At 44.1% G+C, this 24162-nt stretch overlaps 1 protein-coding gene across 4 annotated transcripts in view; it reads left to right on the plus strand.

Annotated features, from left to right (window-relative positions):
• Positions 1 to 24162, plus strand: part of LOC115473537 (alpha-N-acetylgalactosaminide alpha-2,6-sialyltransferase 2-like) — a 112671-nt gene that overhangs the window by 45900 nt on the left and 42609 nt on the right. For all 4 annotated transcript variants that reach the window (XR_003942679.1, XM_030208586.1, XM_030208585.1 and 1 more), the window contains 3 exons: positions 10457 to 10595; positions 15470 to 15561; positions 15703 to 15786. Coding sequence is in view for 3 of the 4 variants with exons in the window: in XM_030208586.1 (XP_030064446.1) it covers positions 10457 to 10595; positions 15470 to 15561; positions 15703 to 15786 (315 nt within the window). In the remaining variant the exon portion in view is untranslated. The remainder of the gene's footprint in view (positions 1 to 10456; positions 10596 to 15469; positions 15562 to 15702; positions 15787 to 24162) is intronic.

Genomic DNA, 24162 nt, shown 5'->3' on the forward strand with positions numbered 1-24162 from the left:
TCCCCTACGTATGTGGGTATAATACCAGGTGAGTGGAATTTCTTAGAGAGAACCCTCTATTGGAGGAAAAAGCCTCAACCGACTCCTTGAAAGCGGATTAAATATTCCGCTGATTTACAGAGTGCTCGCTGTCATCAATGGCTCAGAAAACCTCCAAGAAGTGTCCCAAAATGATGTACTTTAATGCTGTATGAAATCTTTCACTTAACTTGTATAGGTACACAGAGTCTTCACTCAGCCCATGGCCGACTATGGCCAGAGTTTTGTTCACTGCTTCAGGGTCTGTGGTCTGTGTAACTTCACTTTCCTAGTTCGTCTCTATCCGAAAGTATTATCCCCTTGAGCTCTTGTGTTTATATATAGACTAGTAAAAAAAGCCATTTCTCATTGAAATTAAATGGGCGCTAGCAAGGTAATCACCTTCTGCCATTAATGTTTTTAAGGGAAGTTCCAGCATCCCCCTCCCTCCCTCCCTCCCTCCCAATTCCAGAGTCCCCCCTCTCTCCCTCCCCCCCAGTTCCAGGGTCCCCCCTCCCTTCTTCCCAGTTCCAGGGTCTCCCCTCCCTTCTTCCCAGTTCCAGGGTCCCCCCTCCCTTCTTCCCAGTTCCAGGGACCCCCCTCCCTTCTTCCCAGTTCCAGGGTCTTCGTCCCTCCCTCCATGTTCCAGGGTCGTCGTCCCTCCCTCCCTTCCAGTTCCAGGCCCCCTCCCTCCGAATTTTAAAAGTCATCCTGACTTACCTCGTCGGGGTTACGGTGGCCGGTAGCAGCGGTAAAAAGGGTGCAGGCTCGGCAATTACTTCAGTTTTCCCTTCTCTGTCTCTCAGCTCTGGTCCCGCCCTCATTTCTTGTTTCCGCAAGGGCGGGAGAGAAACCATTTGCATGTATAGAGTCTGGTAAAAGCTTTGGTCAGAAGGTAAATCTCACAGTGCACCAGAGAATACACACAGGAGTGAAACCATTTACATGTCCGGAGTGTGGTAAAAGCTTTGGTTGGAAAGAAAGCCTCACATGGCATCAGAGATTCCACACAGGGATGAAACCATTTACATGCACTGAGGAGGTAAAAGCTTCAGTTGCTTTGGGACATGTAATTAGGGAACGTACACTCTTGCTATGAAGTATAGAAAAATAGCACTCTGGTATTTACATACATGTAATGAGACCTCCTTTTCATCTATAGATCTGAATTCAAAGCCCAGATCTACTGATAAACAATAGACACAAGGCTCAAATGTTATTAAAAAAAAATAGAAAACTTGGCATCAGGTAGAATAGTGGAAAAGTGACATTCCAGGAAAGCAATAGGGCATCCTTGGGGGCACTGCAGTGGACTTTATAAAATGCTCCAAGAAGCAGTCATTTATTACATCTAGAAATGTTATCTCCCTGGCACTCCCTGATGTAACATTTATCCAGTCAACACTGGGGTAATTAAAACCAAACTTAACACTATTTGGAATCTATAGAATTCAATATCAATATTATGGCATTAATTCTACAATTATATACCAGGTATTTGAAGATACTACTACTACTACTTAACATTTCTAAAGCGCTACTAGGGTTACGCAGCGCTGTACAATTTAACATGGAAGGACAGTCCCTGCTCAAGGAGCTTACAATCTAAAAGACAGGTGTATAATCTAAAAGACAGGTGTACAATGTAGAGGCAAGTGTACAATCTAAAAGACAAGTGTAGAGTCGATCTGATAGGGCATACTATATTTCTCGAAAGGTTAGGTGCCGAAGGCAGCATTGAAGAGGTGAGTTTTAAGCAGAGATTTAAAGATGGGTAGGGAGGGGGCTTGGCGTAGGGGTTGAGGAAGCTTGTTCCAGGCATAGGGTGAGGCAAGGCAGAATGAGCGGAGCCTGGAGTTGGCAGTGGTGGAGAAGGGTACTGAAAGCAGGGATTTGTCCTGTGAGCGGAGGTTACGGGCGGGAACATAGGGGGAGATGAGGGTAGAGAGGTAGTGAGGAGCCGCAGACCGGGTGCATTTGTCTTGTAAGTTTCAATGAAGAGTTGGTGGAGAAAAAAAGACTTCAGTGTTCACGGAGATACCTCAATTTGAAGGACACACCCTTCTGAGTACATAGGGCTCCTCATTAATCATGTCTTCAAAAAACTCCGCATACAATTTCATATTCATGAAACAGCTACATAACCACCTTTCCACAATACCTATGGGGTGAGACTTAATTTTATAGTGAAAGTGTGTCAACAGATATTACGTATCTTGGATGACAAAATGTTCTCCTTATCCAATATCCTCTTTTCGATAATAATGATCAAATCTCCCAACAGGGGAACCCTGTTTCGCCTTAACCAGTCTCACCCCATAAGTATTATGGAAAGGTGATTATGTAGCTGTTTCATGAATATGAAATTGTATGCAGAGTTTTTTTTGAAGACATGATTAATGAGGAGCCCTATGTACTCAGAAATGTGTGTCCTTCAAATTGAGGTATCTCCGTGAACACTGAAGTCTTTTTTTTCTCCACCAACTCTTCATTGAAACTTACAAGACACACCTTCAAATACCTGGTAATTAAAATAATCCATTATTATAATGTTGCCCAATTTTGCCAGCTTTCCTAATCTGTGTAAACATTTCTTCATCCGTCTGTTTGTTCTGTTCCGGTGGACGGTAGTACAGCCCAACCATTATACTCCTTCCCTTCACACATGGAATTTCTATCCACGATGATTCCATGCTGCTATCTGTGTCATGTGGAATGTTTATTTTATTTGACTCAATTTCCTCTTTAACATATAGTTCAATCCCCCTCTAATTTGATCCTCTCGATCATTGTGATACAATTTGTACCCTGTTAACATTGTGTCCCATTGATTGTCCTCTTTCTACCAAGTCTCTGAGATGCCTATTATTTCTACCTCATCGTTTAGTGTTATATACTCTTAACTGTCCCATCTTATTTTTTAGGCTTCTAGCATTTGTATACAGGCACTTCTGACTGTGTTTTTTCCTTTGATCTACAAGCTGCTTAGAAGTTGAAGGGGATAATGTGCATCCTTTATCCTGCTCTCTCATTAAGCACACATGGCTTACTTTCAGCATTGTTGAAACCTCTCTACTGGGATTCCCTAAAAGTTCTGTTTCAATAGTATCCTCCTACGATATTCGGCACCAAACCATGCGCTCCTGGGCGATTGTCGGCTTTCCTCCCCATTCTAGTTCTTTATAATAGTCTCTACCATTTTGCCCAGCACCGACGTCAGGCTCACCGGTCTATAATTTCCTGGATCCCCTCTGGAACCTTTTTAAAATATCGGCGTTACATGGGCTAACCTCCAATCTTCCGGTACCACACTTGGTTCATGTGGTTTCTATCTGGATGTGATTGGCCATAGCAAAGTCCTAGATTGTGGGTACTTCTCGGCAAAGGGGCAGAGAACCTATGCCACACTGCTTGTTCATGAAAAAACATTGACACTTGAGTGTCCATCTGAATAAATGCAAAGGAACTGTGAAGGCAATGAATGAATACTCGTAGGATACAGAAGATTGACCTGAGTTCCAAGTGCTTGATGTGGAGAGTTGTTTCATATCTTGACCACACTCCCTGCAAATGTTGATTGTCAAGATGAGTTTCTCGCCCTCAGATCAAGGCATTTGTAGTCGGAGCTAACTGACTATTGAGTAAATTGAAAATATTATAATGCCTTTGTATCGCTCCATGGTGCAACCACACTTCGAACATTGCATGCAATTATGATCACCGAATCTCAAAAAAGATATAGCAGATTTAGAAAAGGTACAGAGAAGGGCAACAAAAATGATAAAAGGGATTAGACGACTTCCCTTTGAGGAAAAGCTAAAAAGGATAGAAGTCTTCAACTTGGACAACAGACGGCTGAGGGAAGATATGACGGAGATCTACAAAATCCTGAATGGAGTGAAATGGATAGAGCTAAATCACTTGTTCACTCCTTCCAAAAATACAAGGACTAGGGGGCATGTAATGAAGCTACTAAGTAGTAAATCAAAAACACATTGGAGAAAATGTCACTCAAACATGTAATTAAACTCTTACATTCATTGCCAGAAAATGTGGTAAAACCTGTTAGTTAGCTTGTATATTTTCCTAATAGAAAAGCCCATAAGCCATTATTAAGATAGACTTGAGAAAATCCTCTGCTTATTTCTAGAATAAGCAGCATAAAATCTGTTTTACTGTTCTGGGATCTTGCCAGGTACTTGGACCTGGATTGGCCACTGTTGGAAACAGGGCTTGGTAAACCGTCAGGCTGTCCCAGACTAGCAATGCTTATGTGCTTATGGTTTTGCTACAGTGCAAAAGGAACATCCACTGCTAGGTTAGGTTGCCGAGTCCACCACTGTAACATGAGGCGAAGACAAGAAGGTGGCAAAAATATAGAGAAGAGAGGATGGGAGTATTGATCCCAAGGACATCGCTCAATAGAATCTGTAAGTATTCTCGGACTGTGACTTTAGATGCTGACTGTATGCCATGAACATGGACCACGAGCATCTGGATCCTGTCTTCTGGAAGAAAGGGTCTGAACCAATGTTCCCTGTGAGGGAGTCCGCCACCTACATTCCTGCCAGTGGGGGGAGCTGTTTCAGTATCACATTTTCAATAGCAAGGGACATGCAAGCTCTGTGGAACTCCAGAAGACCTGTCCTTCTTTGTCAGGAATGTGGTTGGAGGACTTCTGCACAGCTTAGAGAGAACACTGGTCTGGAGTGGATAGTGTCCAAGATTGCTAGCAAGGTACTGGCTTGGTTCACCTCTTTTTTTTATCCCACTGCTCTTTTCAGGTTTTTACTGCGTCATCTGCCTCACGCACTAGGGAGTTACACTGTGGTGTCCCTCAGGGCTCGATTCTCTCCCCTCTTTTGTTTAACCTGTTTCTAAGTCCCTTTAGTAACCCTCATCCAGTCCTTCAGTATCTCAGCCTATTATTATGCAGACGACATCCTCCTTATCTCCCCAACCTACCCATCCTACTCTTTCCCCCCCTTCAACTGCCCCACTCCAAACCTGCCTAGACTTAGTCCTCAATGGCCGATTGATCGTCGTCTGGTTCTTAATCTGGACAAAACGGTCGGCTGTTGGTTTTCAGGTTCTCTAACCCCCCCCCCCCCCCCCCCCCCATCCTCACCCCTCACTCTGCTTGGGTTGCACATTTCCCCACTCACTAGTTTTCAGTATCTTGGGATCATTTAGGATTCCTCTCTCAATCTCCTTTAAGCCCTACATATCGCAACTGTCCAAAGTTTCTTTCATTTTCGCCAGTTTCGTGAAGTTCGTCACTTTTTCAGTCACGACGACTTTCATGATGTTATCCTCTCCTTCTTCATCTCCCACCTTGACTACTGTAATCTTGTTTACGCAGGATTACCCCAATCCTCTTTATTTATTTATTTATTTATTTTATTTGTTGCATTTGTATCCCACATTTTCCCACCTTATTTGCAGGCTCAATGTGGCTTACATAGTACCATGATGGCGAGTGCCAGTTCCGGTGTCAGAAATACATAGTGGTAGTTGCATTAAAGTTCAAGAGTAATTAATTTAATTGCAAATTTAATTGCAAACGCTTCAGAACACTGCTGTCAGAATGCTGTGTCATGCCCATCACTCAGATCGCATCACTCCTTTGTTAAACAACACCATCGGTTACCTGTTGATCAGTGTATAATCCAGGGCTTTCTTTGAGGGGGTACTTGGGGGTACTGAGTACCGGCACCTTTTCTATTGTCTGTTAATATCGTCCCCAAGTTTTAATGAAAGAGCTCAAGCTCAATACACAAATTCTGCCTTGTCATAGATTCTGTGACTGGTTGCAGGGGGCCTGGCTATTGTGGGGTGGGTCCCTTGGTGATCACCCCACCCCTGAAGGGTGGCCTGGCATTTGAGTACCGGCAACTTTTGGGCTAGAAAAAAATGCAATAATCTTTAAGATAGCAACTTCGCTTTGGCCTTTCGGATTACCTAACATGCCTCACCATACCTTACTCACCTGCTCGCACCCTTCTTTGTTCTCTCAGTGACCATCGCCTTGTCCTTCCCGGCCCCAAGACTGCCCATTACGAATCTACTAGGCACAGTGCTTTCTTCATTCTATCACCACATATATGGAACAATCTCCCATCTCCCACTCCCCCTTCTTAGTGGATCTTCCTTTAAAACCTTCAAGGTTATTGCATACAGAGGCAAAGAAATCCTGGGCCTTTTATAAATTTCAACTCTATAAATATGCAAATAAGAGTAGTGCCCTTCTGGCTCGGTTAGCAAAGGGAGGTTTGGGCCATGGTAAGATAACCACAATGGTGGATTCTAGAGGGATACGGGTGAACGAAGATAGGGCAATAAATAAAGTGCTTAGGGACTTTTTTACTAAATTATATGAGTCTCAGCATTCCCAGTTGGTAGATAGTGAGATTTACTTGAATAGTATAGACCTGCCAAAGGTATCGCGGGAAGAGTTGTCACAGTTGAGTGCCCCAATAGATAAAGAGGAAGTGGCATGGGTAATCAAACAAAGTGCTCTAGGAAAAGCACCGGGCCCGGATGGGCTACGGAATGAGTTTTATAAACTATTACAAGACGATATAAGCCCAATACTGATGGAAGTCTTTCAGAGATCTGTACAGCAAGGCAAGCTTCCAGTGCATTTGAACACAGCACAGATAATAGTACTACCAAAATCCGGTAAAACAGAGGACCAACCAGAATCCTATCGTCCCATCTCACTGCTCAATACTGAGGTAAAGCTATTGGCCAAGATATTGGCAAACAGGTTAGCGAGAGTTCTACCGTCATTGGTAGCAGAGCCTCAGGTGGGGTTTACAAGGGGGAGAGAAATAGCCAAAAATATAAGACGGATCCTGGCGGCTTTAGAGACGATTAGATTGGAAGGGCACCCGGCTCTACTTATTAGTTTCGACGCTGAAAAAGCGTTCGATAGAGTGGGCTGGGGCTTTTTGTTTGGGATATTGAAGGCTTATGGGATAGAAGGCTGGTTTAATAGGGCAGTACAGACGTTATATGAGGACCCGGAAGCGTGTGTGTGTGCTAATGGAATTGTTTCAGACCAGTTTCAGATCAGAAGAGGGACTCGGCAGGGATGCCCGCTCTCCCCCTTATTGTTTTGTTTTAACCTTAGATCCGTTGCTGAGGGAGTTACAGCTTAATTCTGATGTGAAAGGGGTGCATAAAGGGGACTTTCTTTTTAAGACAGCTACTTTTGCAGATGACCTGTTGGTATTAATAACTGAGCCTCGAGGCTCCCTGCACTATCTTATGGAGAGCTTGGAGGAATATGGGGATTTTTCGGGTTTCAGATTGAATCTATCCAAATCGGAAGCATTGGCAAGCTCAGATGATCTGCAGTGATCGTGGGGAGAGGGGTTCCCATTACGATGGGCAAAAGAATCGTTTAAATATTTGGAGATTCAATTGACAATGGACCCATCAAAATTATTTGAAACCAATGTTTCAAGGTTCCTCAGGGAGATGAGGGAGCAGCTAATGAACTGGCTAACGTGCCATTAACCCTTTTGGGTCGATTACATCTGTTCCGAATGATGGTTTTTCCTAAATGGCTTTATGCATTACAGACGCTCCCTTTGTGGTTGCTAAAAAAGGATTTAGAAGCGCTCCGGAAATTAGCAGTGAAATTTTGCTGGGGGGGAAGGAAATCTAAAGTGAGGTGGAAGTATTTGTTAGGGGCACAAAAGATGGGAGGCTTAGGGTTCCCAGACATCAGGAAATATAACCAGGCGTGCCTGCTAAGGCACTTGAGAGACCGGTTGATGGATTTAGATGGTTATACACATGTGGAACTAGAACGTGCTTATTTCTGGCCTTGGCATTTGATTTCTTTGTTGCATTCTCCAAAAAGAGATTGGCTGGACAGAGTACAGGGGAGTGTCTTGTTAAAGCCTTTGTGGTATCTGTGGAAGACGATGCTTCCACTCTGGGGGCAAGATAGTAGGGGTAGTGTATGGTTACCATTAAGGGGAAATGTTTCATTTAGGCCTGGAGATGAAAATGTGATTTTTCGATCATTGGTGGATAGGGGAACGCACTCTTTGGAAAATCTGGTAATGGAAGATGGATCATTGCTTTCGTACACAGACTTCTTGGTGAAATGTGGGCAGGGGACAGCCGGCTGGATGGCGTATAGGCAGCTGTCTCATGTGAGCACACTACCAACGGATAGTCTGCGCCCACACTTCGGGAGACAGTTAAGAGAATTGTTAGAAGGCGATGCAGCGGGGCAAATTTCAGTGTCTTGGTTCTATGATAGGTTGGGCAGGTTGTCAATGACCCTGGATTTGACAGAGGTTGCAAATAGCTGGAGTATAGAGTCGGGCAAAAACATCTCCGCACCATTGATATTGGCAGCCCTTCAGAGTGGGGTGACCATGGTGCATAGTGCAGAATTACAGGAGTGTCACTTTTGCACTATTCATCAAGCATATTTCTCTCAGAGACAAGCTTTTCGAGCGGGAGTATCGGATACACAACACTGCAGGAAGTGTCACCCGTTAGAGGCAAATTTTTATCATGGTATCTGGCAATGTAGATCGATTTCGCTATTCTGATCGGCGATTGGCCGGTACTTGAATAGAGTGCTGGGGCGAGCAATAACTCTGACTTTTGAAAGAGCGATACTTAGTGCGCCTAGACTATGGCTGGGAGGTACAAGAGGGGAGAAATTGTTCCTTGGAAAGGCTTGTATATTGGGGAAAAAATGCATTCTCCTTTATTGGACTCGGGATTGCCCACCCAACTTTTGTCACTGGAGGAATAAGCTTCATGAATTGTTGGCTTGGGAATCTAGAGGGGCAGGTCTGTCACCGGGAAGACAGCGGAGGTTCCTAGCAGGGCGAGGAGTCATATTTTGAATAGGCTCCCCTGGAATAAATGAAGGGAGTTTGGAGTCTTGAGCAGTGGTTGGGGGGGGGGGGTGAGGACTTGGGGAAAGGGGAAGAAGAGTTCTGGAGAAAGGGGATTAAGGACAAGTTATGGTTCTGTTTCTAAGGTTTGTTTATTTGTTATGTTAACCATGTATCAACACATTTCTTGTGGATAGGCTGCACTGGAGAGAATTGTGTTGTTATTGTACGTTGATGTTATTACACAAATGTCAAAGTGAAAGCATGCTTGGGGAATGGTAGAGGGTGGGAGCGGGGGGATGGGAGAAAATTGATAAAAAAAAACAAGTTTGATGGCAGGTATTTTTTTTTTTAAGATTCATGCTAGTGAATGAAAAGATATTGGCACTGTACTCATGTCAACTGTAGTATGTATATCAGATAATTGTCATCAATAAAAATGTTGAAACATAAAACCTTCAAGGTCAGCCTGAAGGCCTGGCTTTTTAGTCAAGTTTTCGGAGGGTCAGACTGATTAGATGGCATGAGCTTCACCAGCTAGAGAGCTTCCTTTACTATTCTCATTTTCTCTGTCTAAACTGTATGTGTGAATGATAATTTTTTCTATTTTTAATTGGAGTTTTCCTTTCCTGTTTCAATTTTTTTAGCCTGTACACCACTCGATACTGCTTTAGCAGCTAGAGTAGTCTAGCAAATCGAAATAAACTATAAACTGCTATGAAATTCATGTCGGTTGGTTGTAGTGTGGACTTCTGAAAGTTGATAAGGAAACCCAGAGAATGAAGAAGAGCAATTATTTTCTCCAGGAGAATTAGGGCTTGTGACTCTGACTAAGCCACTAAAAGCCAGTCTTGCAGGTAAAGAAATAGTAAATGGCCTTGTATGTGAAGATGAGCATCTGCTACCAAAAGGCGCTTGGAAAACACCCCAGAGGCCTGTGACAGGCTGAAGGGGCAGACTTTGTACTGAAAGTCATTGAAGAGTGAACCTGAGGTACTTCTTGGAAGAAGGATAGAAAGTAAGCCCAAATATATAACTGGACCACTGTTCAAACATCTTGGGGACACAAATAACATAGAACACAAGGTTAGACAAAGACCACACAGCCCACCCAAAGCTCCTGAAATGATTGTTTTACCTTTTACAGTAATAAATTATGATTGTTGTTGATCAGCAGATAGAATTCTATAATGTGTACACGTCTGTAAGGTGACTTTCAGGCTCATTTTTGAAAGAGATAGACGTCCATCTTTCGACATAAATCGAAACATAGACGTCCATTTCCCAGAGATGTCCAAATCGGTGTAATGGAAACCTGATTTTGGACGTCTCTAGCTGAAGTCCTTCGCAAGGACGTCCAAATCTCAAGGGGGCGTGGTGAAGGTGGGACTTGGGCGTGCCTAAGACTTGGATGTCTTTGAGCCATAATCGAAAAAAGCTTTTTACAAAGACGTCCAAATCCCATCTTAGACGTTTCTTTCGAAAATGCCCATCTTTATCACCTACATCTGCGCCAGAGACATCCTGAGTGCCAGAGTACTGAAACTGCTGCTTCTCTCCTGCAGGGTTAATGCGGCCATTCTCAAGGGCTTTGAGGAAGATGTTGGGAACCGCACGTCCTTTTATGGCTTTTCCTCCAATACAATGCTGAATTCCTTAATTGCTTACTTCAGTGATGGTTTTGTTGAACTTCCCAAGTCCATGGTAAGGTGTCTGCATGTTCCTGCATTGCTGTAAATTCAAGTAATCGTTCGTAATGTTTTATTTCTTTATTTAAAGAACCTCTAGACAGCCTCTTTTTTTTGGTTAGCATTTGAATGACTTAATTCACTGTAAATGTTTAGGTCTTTTTACCACCTCTCCAAATCTACATATACCAGTTACCCACAATTTGTAGAGATAAAAGACCAAGGCTGCCACTTATGAGAAAAGCAATTTACTTACTTACCAAGTATTGATACAATTATATTTTCTCATGAGAGGATAGAACTACTGCATACATACATGCTTTCTGTATCTATCACTCCAACATACTGAACTGAAACAGCTATTTTATACACTTGTATTTAACAATGATTTACAAGGCTTCAGCAAGTTATCTTACTAGGGATCATCTGGGCTTTTTCAAAACTATCTGGTTTCCCTCACCTGCTAGACCACATTCTCATGTTTGTTTATACTTCCTCCTCTCCCAGGCCTGTTTGTCCATAAGGATATCATATCAGATCATAAGTTCCTGGGCCTTACGATTTATGGCCTTTGCCCTTTGACTCTACTCCAGGGTGCATAACTGTGTTTATTATCTACACATTCGCCAATTAAGGGGTCCTTTTACAAAGGTGTGCTGAAAAATGGCTTGTGATAGTGTAGGCGTGGATTTTAGCCATGCGCCGATCCATTTTTTAACGTGCCTGTAAAAAAGGCCTCTTTTTTTGGCCGAAAATGGACGTGTGGCAAAATCAAAGTTGCAGTGCGTCCATTTGATTCTGAGACCTTGCCGCCAGCCATTGACCTAGTGGTAAAGAATCTGGTGGTACATGCGTCAAATGCCACTTGGCGCGTCCATTATGTGTGCCAGAAAATAAAAAATATTTTTCAGATGCGCGTAGCAGATGCGCGCTAAAATTGAAATTACCGCAAGTGTCATTTGGTAAATGGGCGGTAACTTCAATTTGGCGTGCTGTACTGCTATGAATTTACAGCCTGTCTCACTGACACAGACTACTCAATAATTACTTGGAATTCTTTTGGATTCGTATTAGGTAAATGAGACCTTTATTAGAGGTGCTAAAATCTACAATGATTAGCTATATAACTAAAAAGAAACAATACCTATCTATAAACAATCATTACATCACTGGTCTCTACATCTAAGCAATGCTAAGAGTTCTTAGACCAGGAAAAGAAGCAATAATACACTATACATACAACATCACTGGTCAGGAATTTCAGGCCCTTATCTCATCAGCCAGGAGGCCCGTTGCAGCGAAAGCCCGAAGTCTCTTTATGACCAGGAACAAGTCTTTTCTGCGCGATGTGTCCACCCACAGAGGAGCCTCAAAAGCTCTGCTGCAACAAGCCCCCCTCCTTTTATTAAGCTAAAGCTTACTTTCAGAGCCAAGGAAAATTACAGAATGCTTGAGAATAGGTAAACAAGCCATACTTTGGGAATGTGGTCACATGCTTCCAAGTCCAGGTGGCCAGTCTGAACTTCGAAAACAAGTACCATCCTCCTCTTCACATACCAAATTAATTAGTGTCTTATCTTCTGCATTCCAATTTATTTTCACACAATCAAAGTTAAAGAATCATTTTTAAACAAAATTACTTCTAATCAACAATACAGACCCCAAGTGCACTTGTTAGTCAAGGCAGATAGAGTTGAAAAGCAATCTCTAAAATCCTTTTTATCACAAAAACGAATAACGCGGTATAATCGAAAGCCGAACTTGGACATTTTCAACTGCACTCCATCGCGGAAGCGTACAAAGTTGACGGGGGGCGTGTCGGAGGCGTGGTGAAGGCAGGACTGCGGCATGGTTATCACCCGAACAGAGATGGGCGCCTTTCGCCAATAATGGAAAAAAGTATGCGTTTGTAGCTAGAATTTAGGGCACTTTTCCTGGACCCTGTTTTTTCACGAATAAGGCCCCAAAAAGTGCCCTAAATGACCAGATTACCCCCAGAGGGAATCGGGGATGACCTCCCCTGACTCCCCCAGTGGTCACTAACCCCCTCCCACCACAAAAAATGATGTTTCACAACTTTTTATTTTCACCCTCAAATGTCATACCCACCTCCCTGGCAGCAGTATGCAGGTCACTGGAGCAGTTATTAGGGGGTGCAGTGGACTTCAGGCAGGTGGACCCAGGCCCATTCCCCCCTACCTGTTACAATTGTGCTACTTAATGCTTAGTCGTCCAACCCCCACAAACCCACTGTACCCACATGTAGGTGCCCCCCTTCACTCCTTAGGGCTATAGTAATGGTGTAGACTTGTGGGCAGTGGGTTTTGAGGGGGATTTGGGGGGCTCAACACACAAGGGAAGGGTGCTATGCACCTGGGAGCTCTTTTACCTTTTTTTTTGTTTTTGTAAAAGTGCCCCCTAGGGTGCCCGGTTGGTGTCCTGGCATGTGAGGGGGACCAGTGCACTACGAATCCTGGCCCCTCACACGAACAAATGCCTTGGATTTATTTGTTTTTGAGCTGGGCGCTTTCATTTTCCATTATCGCTGAAAAACAAAAACGCCCAGCTCACAAATTGTCGAATAAAACATGGACGTCTATTTTTTTCGAAAATACGGTTCGGTCCGCCCCTTCATGGACCCGTTCTCGGAGATAAACGCCCATGGAGATAGACGTTTTCATTCGATTATGCCCCTCTATGCGGCTTAGTAAAAGGGCCTCTAAACTTGTTTTCCCTAACCATGGGTCTGCTTTAGCCTTTTGGGTCGTGTGAGATGCAGCAGGTTTGCTTGCTAATTTGCTTAGTTGTGCTCTGTTTGGTCTTGTTTTTTTACTTCTTTTACTGTTTTATTTTACTTTTTTCTGTTGTTTGCTTTTATTGTAAAACTAGTAAAAAAGGCCCATTTCTGTTGTGAAGGAAACGGGCGCTAGCAATGCTTCCTCCCCCCTGCCCCGCCTCATCCCCCAAGCCCCTCTCCCCTGCGCATCACACAAGCCCCTCCCCTCCCCCCCCCACCACCGTCAATGCCCAATAGTAGCAGTGTGTGGCCGCTGCTGCTTCTCCTGTTGAGCAGCAGCGGCGGAAAAAAAGGACAAAAACGGGGGGGGGGGGGGGGTGAAAAAACCAACCTGGAAAACGCGGCTCCGTAGACAGCCATCTGCCATTGGCTGTCGTCTCTGCAGCCGGTCCTCCTCTCCCTTCTGACGTCGCAGCGCTCCTCCGGGGTCTTCCTCCAGGGGCAGTGACGTGTAGGGGAGAGGAGGAGCAGCTGCACAGACAGCGAATGGCAGATGGCTGTCTACGGAGCCGCGTTTTGCAGTTTGTTTTTTGTTTTGGGTTTCTTCTTTCTTTTTGTACCGGCCGGTGGGGGGTTGCGGGTGGCTAGGGCCGTACTTAGAGGACAGGGAGGGCGGCGGGGGGTTTTCCAGGGTGGTTAGGATGCGTGGGTGGTTCGGAACTCGGAGGTTGGCAGCCAGTGTGGAACGATTCCTAGGCGGGCTGCATCGCTGTTTGCTGCTGACGTCAGTTTGATCTACTCAATGAAGCAGACCACATCCGGCGGAATCCACGGTTCCAGGCAGCCTCAGAATGTTGGAGGTGAGAATTATTATATAGGATTGTAAGACGTGACTGTATTATACTGTGTGATAATGCTTTTATTATATGTAAATTGCTTTGACGGCATTGCCATTAGGCGATTCATCAAATAAATATAACCTTGAACCTCCCTGATCTCATAAAAAGCACCCAAAGCAATGCACAATGCTAAACCATAAATTGCACCTCCCACAAATAGACGTGACAGAGGGAGAGAGAGATGATTTTATAAAGGTTTTCCCATGTCTGAACCCTGTTAAACAAACAGAGAAGGATTTTTATCAAATTCACCTACATGAATGTGTGCTGACAAGATGAGGTAAACTTATAAGAACATAAGTATTGCCATAGTGGAACAGACCAAAGGTCCATCAAGCCCAGCATTAAGTTTCTAACAGTGACCAATCCAGGTCACAAGTACCTGGCAAGATCCCAAAACAGTAAAATACATTTTAAGCTACTTATCCTAGAAATAAGCAGTGGATTTCCCCCAAGACCATTTTAATAATGGCTTATGGACTTTTCTTTCAGGAAGCTATCCAAACCTTTTTTTTAAACTCCACTAAGCTAACTGCTTTTACTACATTCTCTGGGAAAGAATTCCAGGGTTTAATTATTATTATTATTATTATTATTATTTGTAGCATTTATATCCCACATTTTCCCACCTCTTTGTAGGCTCAATGTGGCTTACAATACACCATGAATAGTTGGAATACATGAGGAAGTATACATGTTGAGTGAAGAAATATTTTCTCTGATTCATTTTAAATTTACTACATTGTAGCTTTATCGCATGCCCCCTAGTCCTAGTATTTTTGGAAAGCGTGAACAGACGCTTCACATCTACCCGTTCAACTCCACTCATTATTTTGTAGACCTCTATCATATCTCCCCTCAGCCGCCTTTTCTCCAAGCTGAAGAGCCTTAGCCGCTTTAGCCTTTCCTCATAGGGAAGTCATCCCATCCCCTTTATCATTTTCATCGCCCTTCTCTGCACCTTTTCTAATTCCACAAAGGCGTCCCCAGGGGCAGAGGTGTGATGTATACATAAAATATGCAGATATATGCATAGAATACATGCATGTATTTACACTAACATTGGAGCATTGGAGCAGGTATAAACTGGTGCATCAGTGTTTGTGCATGATTTGCTTACAGGCATATCTGTGCCTGCCTTTATAAAATACATAATTGCATTTAGTCCAAAAAAACAAGTGATGAATTCCAAAAACCCAATAGATGAATAAAAATAGTCATCTAGAGAAATCACAGATTGATGTCTCCCAACAGGAAACACGATATATCTTCGTGCCAGACCATGAACAGGATTATTTGCTACTGAGAGCTGCTCTCACACACACGGTGGTGAAGAAATTATATCGGTGAGTTCAGACTTTCCTGGGGAGTCCCCATACTGGGTTTTAATAATAAAGTGTGTTTCTCCAAAGCAGACTGAAAATTTAATTCCCCATTTCCAGCTGTGCAGTTGAATCTTAACGTCTTCCTTCTGTCCACCTCCCCAGCCCTTCCCGTCTCTTTGGTCAGAACCTGAGAACAGAGAAATTCAAGATTTTGCACCCAGACTTCATGCGCTATCTGAGGAACAGGTACTTTTCCCCTTTCTTCCTCTTGTAGGTTTTAATTACCCAAGCTGCAAAGGACTCAAATACAAATCAACTTACGCATCCAGTTTCTTCTACATAAGCACACAACTGTGGAACGCCTTTCCAAAAGCCTTGAAAACTACGTACAACCACCTAAACTTCCAGAAAAAAAACTAAGAACTAACCTGTTTAAAAAAGCATACCCTACCAATCCAACATAAATGCCTGATCTCTGCAACACAACCAAACTAAAGCACGTAACGGACATAACACAACTCTTCCGTTCTCTGATTCCCTAATGTGGCTGTGCCACATGAACTTGATCTTACCACAACATCACCCTGTATTTGTTTACACCGGAGTCTGCAAATGCCTCTCCAGTACTATGTAAGCCACATTGAGCCTACAAATAGGTGGGAAAATGTGGGATACAAATGGAACAAATAAATAAATTAAATAAATTACCCGAAGCATAAACTGACATGAGATTACTTGGAAGAGAACTAGGAAAGGAGTCCTGGGCTCAAGTCAGGTTATGTTGTGGTCTTGCTGTCCCACACCCAGGTACTGAGGAATGTTGTCATGGTCCTCCATGCCTCTCCCTTCTAAGGATCCAGAAAATCCTAAAAGAAAAATGTCATTGGCAGTTTTATCCTGCAGGAAGTGTTATCTTCCCAACCACTGGGGTGTAAACACTTTAATGCAAAAGTCGAGACTATTTCAGTCCATCAAAATTTTTCAAGAAAATTTCGTTGAACTTTTAGATGCCAGTTTGCTTGCAACTTTGGCAAAACTTTGGTGCACTGAACTTTGAATTCTAGAAAATGTTTGTTTTATTTATTTACCCCCCCCCCCCCACCCACCGTTTACAGAGCCATTCAAAGTGAAAGGGCTGTGTCAGCAGTACCACTAGTGCGGCTTTTTAAACGGGAGCCTTAATTAATTAGTTAGTTATTAACATTTATTTACCAGCCTTTTGAAGAAATTCACCCAAGGTGGAGTTCAGAAAGAACAAGTTGATTACAACTTTGCTTACAACCTATCAGTCTTGTGCAGCATTCTGAGTTAATTGGAGCTGGTTCAAACTCTTTGTAGTCCAGCCAGTGAAGAGTGCATTACAGTAATCCAATCTTGATGTTATCATGACATACCATCCTAGAAGCCCGGGCCAGTTATAGTCCATGTATTAAAAAAGAAGGAAGGGAGGTCACGTGACGCCATGATGCAGGGCTGACGCTGGATAGCTAGGCTCCGCGCACATTCGCCCAAAAATCAGCAAATTCGACGGTCCCGAGGAGAGAAACGGCGCTGTCTGGTGTATGAAAGAAGCGGAAATCGATAGCGATCGATAAAACGGCGCAGAGGCACGGCATGGCGGCGAAAACAGTTCGCAGAGAGAGAGACAAGACTAAGCCGGCCGATGCCAAGATGGCCGACCAGCGTGAGATCGGAGAGCTAGCTGTGGGATCCGCGTGGTTAGCAGAAATTACCGCGGAGGTAACTGCAGCGGTTGAGACAGCGCTGGACAAGAAGCTTCAACAACTTTACGATCGCACAGAGGAGGCTCATGAACGTATTGATAGCATGAGCTTAGAGTTGGATGAAGGCCTGCAGCGCATATCAGAGGTAGAGGAGAGCGTGGAGGCACAGAAGGAGTTAAACAAAGAACTGGAAAAGAAAGTGCAGGATCTGGAGGTTAAATTGGATGATTTGGAGAATCGCAGCAGGCGCAATAACCTGCGCCTGATTGGACTACCAGAATCCTTATTGGATAGGGATCTGCCCAACTTCTTGGAAGGATGGCTGCCAAAGACTTTACATATAGAGGATAAAGTATCACAATTCTGTGTGGAGCGAGCCCATCGGGTGGGGACCACGAGGCAGTCAGGGAACAGACCAAGAGTGGTGATCCTAAAGACTCTTAATTTCAGGCATAAACAATACATATTGGATGCGCTTCGAGGTGGGCAAGCACTTACCTATGAAGGGAGAAAAATCCTTTGCTTCCAAGATTATTCACATCAGGTGCAATTGAAGAGGAAATCCTTCGCGCCATTATGCACGGAGTTATATAACAAGAAGATAAAATTTGCACTCCTATACCCTGCCAAGCTCAGACTCACCATAAATGGTGTAACTCAATTTTTTGAACAGGTGGAGGCAGCTAAAGAATATATACAACAACATGGAGAGCTTAAATGAAGCAGAGGTAATGTGCAGGATGGAACAGCGGCATAAAAGAGGACGCTGGAGATTATATTATAGCTTTATAGTGGAAACCAGATTGGGAGAATATTGACCTGACCTTTTGGATTGAGAACATGACTGATGGACTCTTGATAGATTGGACAGATATATTTCGGGTGTGCGGGTGTTTTTGGAGTGCGCCCAAGACAGTGTTCTGGATGTACCTAGCACGTCTCGACGCCATTTGACTGCAGGAGATGACGACATGGCAGAGCTAAATAAACTGCTTTGGGGCTCTTGGAAATGAAGTAGAAGTCAGAAGTCTACAGGGTCTGATCATATAAGAACTAAGTAACATTGGCCACCGGAGGAGTTACACAGGAATGGAAGTGTGAGACAATTAAGATATGATGCTAGAGATATAACACATAAAGTTTTGTATGTTGGGGAAGTTGGGGAAGCTGGGGGAAGAATCAGGAGGGAGGGGGGGATGTGTGATATGTTGGTGGGTGAGTGCAGGTGTTATAGCGTGACTAGTTCTGGGAACAGGAGGGCTAGGGGGGAAGGATAGGGGAATAGGGAATAGAGAGGATACATATGGGAGGGAGGGGGGAGGGATTAGAGGGCGGGAAGTAGGGGAACGATTACCAAAAAATGATAGATGGAGATATGTGAGTGAGTGGAACGTTGAATGGCTGCGACACAGAGTGGTGGGGGTGGTGCTGCTGGGACACCATGTCTACCTGCTTTTGGATAAGAGGCATGAGCGGGGACATGTAAGAGATGACGGAGGTTGATGGGCCTTAAAGTATACTCCTGGAATGTGGGGGGGAATATCCTCCCCCATTAAAAGAAAGAAAATCCTTCATAGTCTTAAAAAGAAAAGGGCAGATGTGGCGCTCCTTCAGGAAACACATTTATCAAAGCAGGAGCATGAGAAGCTGAGAACTTGGTGGGTGGGGACCATATTGGAGGCCCCGGCAGTAGGGAAAAAAGCGGGCGTTGTTATTTTATTTCATAAAGCTCTACAGGTGGAGGTGGAACAGGTGTGTGTTGATCCTGAAGGGAGGTATATAATAGCACAGGTAAAAGTGAATGGCAATATATGTCTCATTAGTAATATATATGCTCCAATGTGTATTGTAAGAAATTTTACCATTTAATCATTAGTAAGATACAACACTTCAACGTTAAAAATAAGATAATAGGAGGGGACTTTAATGTGGTGGCGGACACAATGTTGGATAGATCACACGGGACAGCAAGCACGATGGTGGGGGCCGGTAAAGGCATAAAACTGCTATGTGAAACATTGGGAGTGGTTGATGTGTGGAGGGTATTGCATCCAAATACTAAAGACTATACACACTACTCAAGAGCCCATCACACTCAATCAAGGATTGATTATCTATTGATAGATGAAGAGAGCTTCACACATATAGCGGAGGCCGATATTGATCCTACGATTATATCAGATCATGCGGCTATATATATCAAATTTCAAGATACTACCTCACATAATAGACAGTATAGGTGGGCATTTCCTATGGATCTATATAAGGATTCGGAGTTTTGGACTTATATCAGAGCAAAGTGGAAAGAATATTCATTACACAACGCATCTCACAGGCATACCCCGATATTGTTTTGGGAAGCTGGAAAGGCTGTCCTAAGGGGAGAGATAATAGCGTATAGCATCAGAAAAAAGAGACGAAGAGATAAAGAGATCATAAGATTAGGAGATAGCCTGATACGGTTGAGGAGAGCTTACGGACAGCAATCCGCGGACCACCTTCGTGAGCAATTATTAGCCATGCAGACATCTCTGAATGAGCTATTACATCAGCGTGCTAATAAATCAGCAGAGTATTACAGATACCAATTGTATAAGTTTGGTAATAAGACAGGGAGGATGATGGCAGGATTAGTAAAAAGGGGGAAGGGACAGAGGAGAGTGCTAGCCATTCGGACACAGGAAGGGGGATTGGTACATACTGATGCAGAGATACTAGATGTATTTCATGACTATTATGCTAAGTTGTACACTAAGAATGAAAAGGAGGATTTGGATCCAGATATTTATCTTGAGAATGTTAAACTGCCGAAGATAACAGTGCAGCAGCAAGAAGAGCTAAACAAGCCAATAGAAGTAGAAGAGGTCCTGAGAGAAATTAGAGGCAGTGCATTACATAAAGCTGCGGGGCCAGATGGGTTCAGGGCAGAACTGTATAAGATCTTAATGCAAGATATAGGAGAACCACTGGCAGATGCCTTTAACAAGTCGGTGGAATTGGGGGAATTACCGCAATCCTTATGTCTAGCGGATATTATGGTTTTTTTGAAACCAGGAAGAAATGTGATCTTACCAGAATCCTATAGGCCTATATCACTTATTAGCTATGAAGCTAAACTATTGGCTCAGATCTTGGCTGCTAGACTGGCAACAGTACTGACACATATAGTGGCGCCCCCACAGGTGGGATTTATACAGGGAAGACAGAGTGGGAAGAATATTAGGTTGATATTGGCCACGATGGAGAGAGTGCGAAGAGAAGGAGGGGAATCCCTCTTGATCAGCTTCGACGCCGAAAAGGCGTTCGATCGGGTTGAATGGGAGTTTTTATTCGCATCGCTCAGGGCATATGGCTTTGAGGGATTTTTTACACAAGCGATATCCATTCTGTATAAGAACCCGACAGCAAGGGTGTTGGTTAATGGTACTTATTCACGATGTTTCCCAATAAATCGTGGAACTAGACAGGGTTGTCCTCTGTCCCCCTTATTATTTGCCATTACATTGGATCCCCTGATTAGAGAAATTCTGGGGAATGTGGAGATAGAGGGGATTAAATTGGGACACCAAGAATTTAAAGTTGCGGCGTTTGCTGATGACATTTTAGTCCATTTGGCGAGACCGGAGGAAACGTTGCCGGTGCTGATGGAAGTATTTGCAGAATACGGGGCTTTTTCGGGCTTTAGTTTAAATTTTCAAAAATCAGAAGGACTACCCACTAGCAGCATGGTAAGGGAGAGGTGGAAGGGATCATTTCCATTGAAGTGGGCGGATCAGGAATTTAAATACTTGGGTATAAAATTAACGGGGGACTTGAGAAGATTATATAGAAGAAACGTTGATGAGTTATTAAACTATACAAGGAATCAATTGGATCTATGGGAAGGACTGCCGTTAACACTGAGTGGCCGAATTGGTATGTATGCCATGATGCTGTTCCCGAGATGGCTATATGTCTTAAGACAGCTGCCAATATTGCTACAGATCAAGGATGTAAAGAAACTTAGGAGAATGGTGACTAGATTCTGCTGGGGTGGAAAGAAGGCCAAAGTTAAACTGGAATATATGTATGGGAGTAGGAAAGAGGGAGGCTTAGGGATGCCTGATATCCAACAATATAATTGGGCATGTTTGACCAGACATTTAGCGGACTGGATATTAGATTCAGAGGAACATACGGCGTGGAGTACGGAGTGTGTGCTGTTTGAGCCTTATCACCCCTACTATATGATGCATGTTCAAGGAAAGTGGATACCTAAGGGATGGAGTCAGCATCTCTTGTTACAACCAATGCGACGGGTATGGCGATATATTTTAAAGGGATTAAATAAGAATCCACATTATACAGATCTGCTTCCTCTGGTGGGGAATAGTGCCTTTGATCCTGGGAATACACAACCGAGATTCAGAAAATGGGCACGGGAAGGGATAGTATTAGTGGCCGATGTTATGCAGGATTCGGGGAAGATTATATCTAGAGAGGCCTTAGAGAATATAGTGGGAGCTGAGAATGTGACATGGTATGATTATTATCAATTACATAGTTACATTAAGCAGCTAAATTCTGCTGGATGCGAGAGAGGGATGTATGACTTATTGCTGAATTTATTTCTGCCACAAGGTAGAGAACAGACCTCAATCTCAATACTTTATAAACAGCTGAGAATGATTTTCCCGCCCCGTGGATATGAGGAGGTTGCTCGGAGGTGGTCTGCGGATATGAGAGTGGAGGTTCGAAGCGGAGATATAGCCCAGGCTCTGAAGGAGATAGTATATAAAGTGACCAGTGCACGACATAGGGAGATTCAATTTAGAATTATTATGAGAGCATACTTCTCCCCTGTACAGGCCTACCATGCTGGTAGACTTACAACACCACAGTGCAGCAAGTGTAACTTTCAGAGAGCATCACTTTATCATATGCTGTGGGAGTGTCCGGACATTAAGGAATTTTGGGATAATATTAGGAAATTTTGTGAGACATTAATTCATAAGACAATTAGATGGGCACCTAAAAATCTAATATTGGGTCCAGGGGGGAGAGGGCTAAATCTGAAACATACAGAAGGTATATTTATGTATAAGGCTATAATAATAGGGAAGCAATGTATTATGCAATTTTGGACCCAGGAAAGTGGACCCTCTTTCTGGCAGTGGAGGAATTCACTTCATGCCTTGGTGCTGCTGGAGGCGCGTGAGGTACATCGAAGCCCTAGGAGTAAACAACGATTCTGGGAGATTTGGGAGCCATATGTGCAGGCCCTGTCAGGTAGAGCCCGCAGCTTACTAGTAAACTCACTCTCATTGTAGCTTGGGATAGGGAAGAAGACTGGGTAGAGTAGGCTGGAGTGGGAGGGAGGGGGGTGGGTGAGGTGATGGGAGGAAGAGGGAGGAGGGAGGGAAAGGGGGGGATGTGTGCTGGGCTTATGCTGCAATTGATGAAACTGAGACCAGATAAAGGAATGTGATTTCTGAAGGAAGGGGGTTACATGCAATGAGGGGGGAAAGAGTGTATTATCGTATCGATATGTATCTATTGGTATGAATGGAGGATTCTGAGAGTGATGTTCTGGGTGTATTATGGGATGGCAATGGAACAGCTTGGTAAGCGGAGCCTGGATATGCAAGATGCAGATCAATTTAATTTATAACCAGTAAAGCCTGTTTGAGATACTGACATAATGCAGGATTGCTGTGATTCTCCTGCTAAGGAGTGATGACTTGCTGGCTGACGGAGGCTGATATAATAGAGTAATGGAATGAAGCTAAGTACACAGAACGACATCAGTGATATATATTTATTTTTAAATTTTATTACATTATGAATAAAACCAAGCACACAGAATGATATCAGGGATTTGCATTTATTGTTCACAAATCTCATTGCATAATACTCTGATCACTAATGGATATATTTCAGAAATCGCAGACAGAGATGGTGATAATAGCTATTTATGACATTATTGCTTGCATAAGCCAGGGTTAATTAATACAGTAATTTAGAGGGGGAGGGGAGGGGGGGGGAGGGAAGGTGGGGGGGGGGGAGAAAAGAAAAATTGATGATAGCGGTTTTGCTGTATTAGTGCAGGATGGCAATGTTAAATGCCTGAGATGTTATGTTAATATGGAATTGTTTTGGAGATGCATTCATCAATAAAAATTATTAAACCTAAAAAAGAAGGAAGGAAGGAAGGCTAAGCAACAGTGGCGTACTAAGGGGGGGCGGGGGGGCGGTCCACCCCGGATGCACGCCGCTGGGGGGGGGGGTGCCGTGCGTCTGTCGGCAATGCTCATTCTCTGCTCCCTCTGGCCCCGGAACGGGTTATTTCCTGTAACGGGGCAGAGGGAGCAGGGAACCAGCATTGCTGACAGACGCGTGCCACCCCCCCCCAAGCAGTAAAGATGCACCGGGGGGGTGTCGTTTCACTGGGGGGAGCTGCTCCTTTCACATCCCCTGCCCCGCCCTTTCCACGCCCTCACCCCGCCCCTGGCGCATATTCCCCTCCTCCTCCAATCACCTTGCCTCCCCCCTGTCATCTCCACTCCCCCCCCCCCGTCACCTCCCCTCCCCTTACTCTACTATCCCTGGTGGTCTAGAGGTACCTCTTCGGGGCAGGAAAGAGCCCCCTCTTTCCTGCCCGGAGCGCTGCTGACAGCTGCCCTGCATCCTGTGGTGAGTCCAGCTCTCGGCGTTTCAAAATGGCCACCGAGAGTTGAAGTCTCACGAGGCTGCTTCAACTCTTAGCGGCCATTTTGAAATGCCGAGAGCCGGACTCACAGTATGCAGGGCAGCTAGCAGCAGCGCTGCGGGCAGGAAAGAGGGGGCTCTTTCCTGCCCCGAAGATGAAGAGGTACCTCTAGACCACCAGGGATAGCAGAGTAAGGGGATGGGAGTCCCG

Source organism: Microcaecilia unicolor, chromosome 6, assembly GCF_901765095.1.
Source record: "Microcaecilia unicolor chromosome 6, aMicUni1.1, whole genome shotgun sequence".
NCBI classification, from domain to species: domain Eukaryota; kingdom Metazoa; phylum Chordata; class Amphibia; order Gymnophiona; family Siphonopidae; genus Microcaecilia; species Microcaecilia unicolor.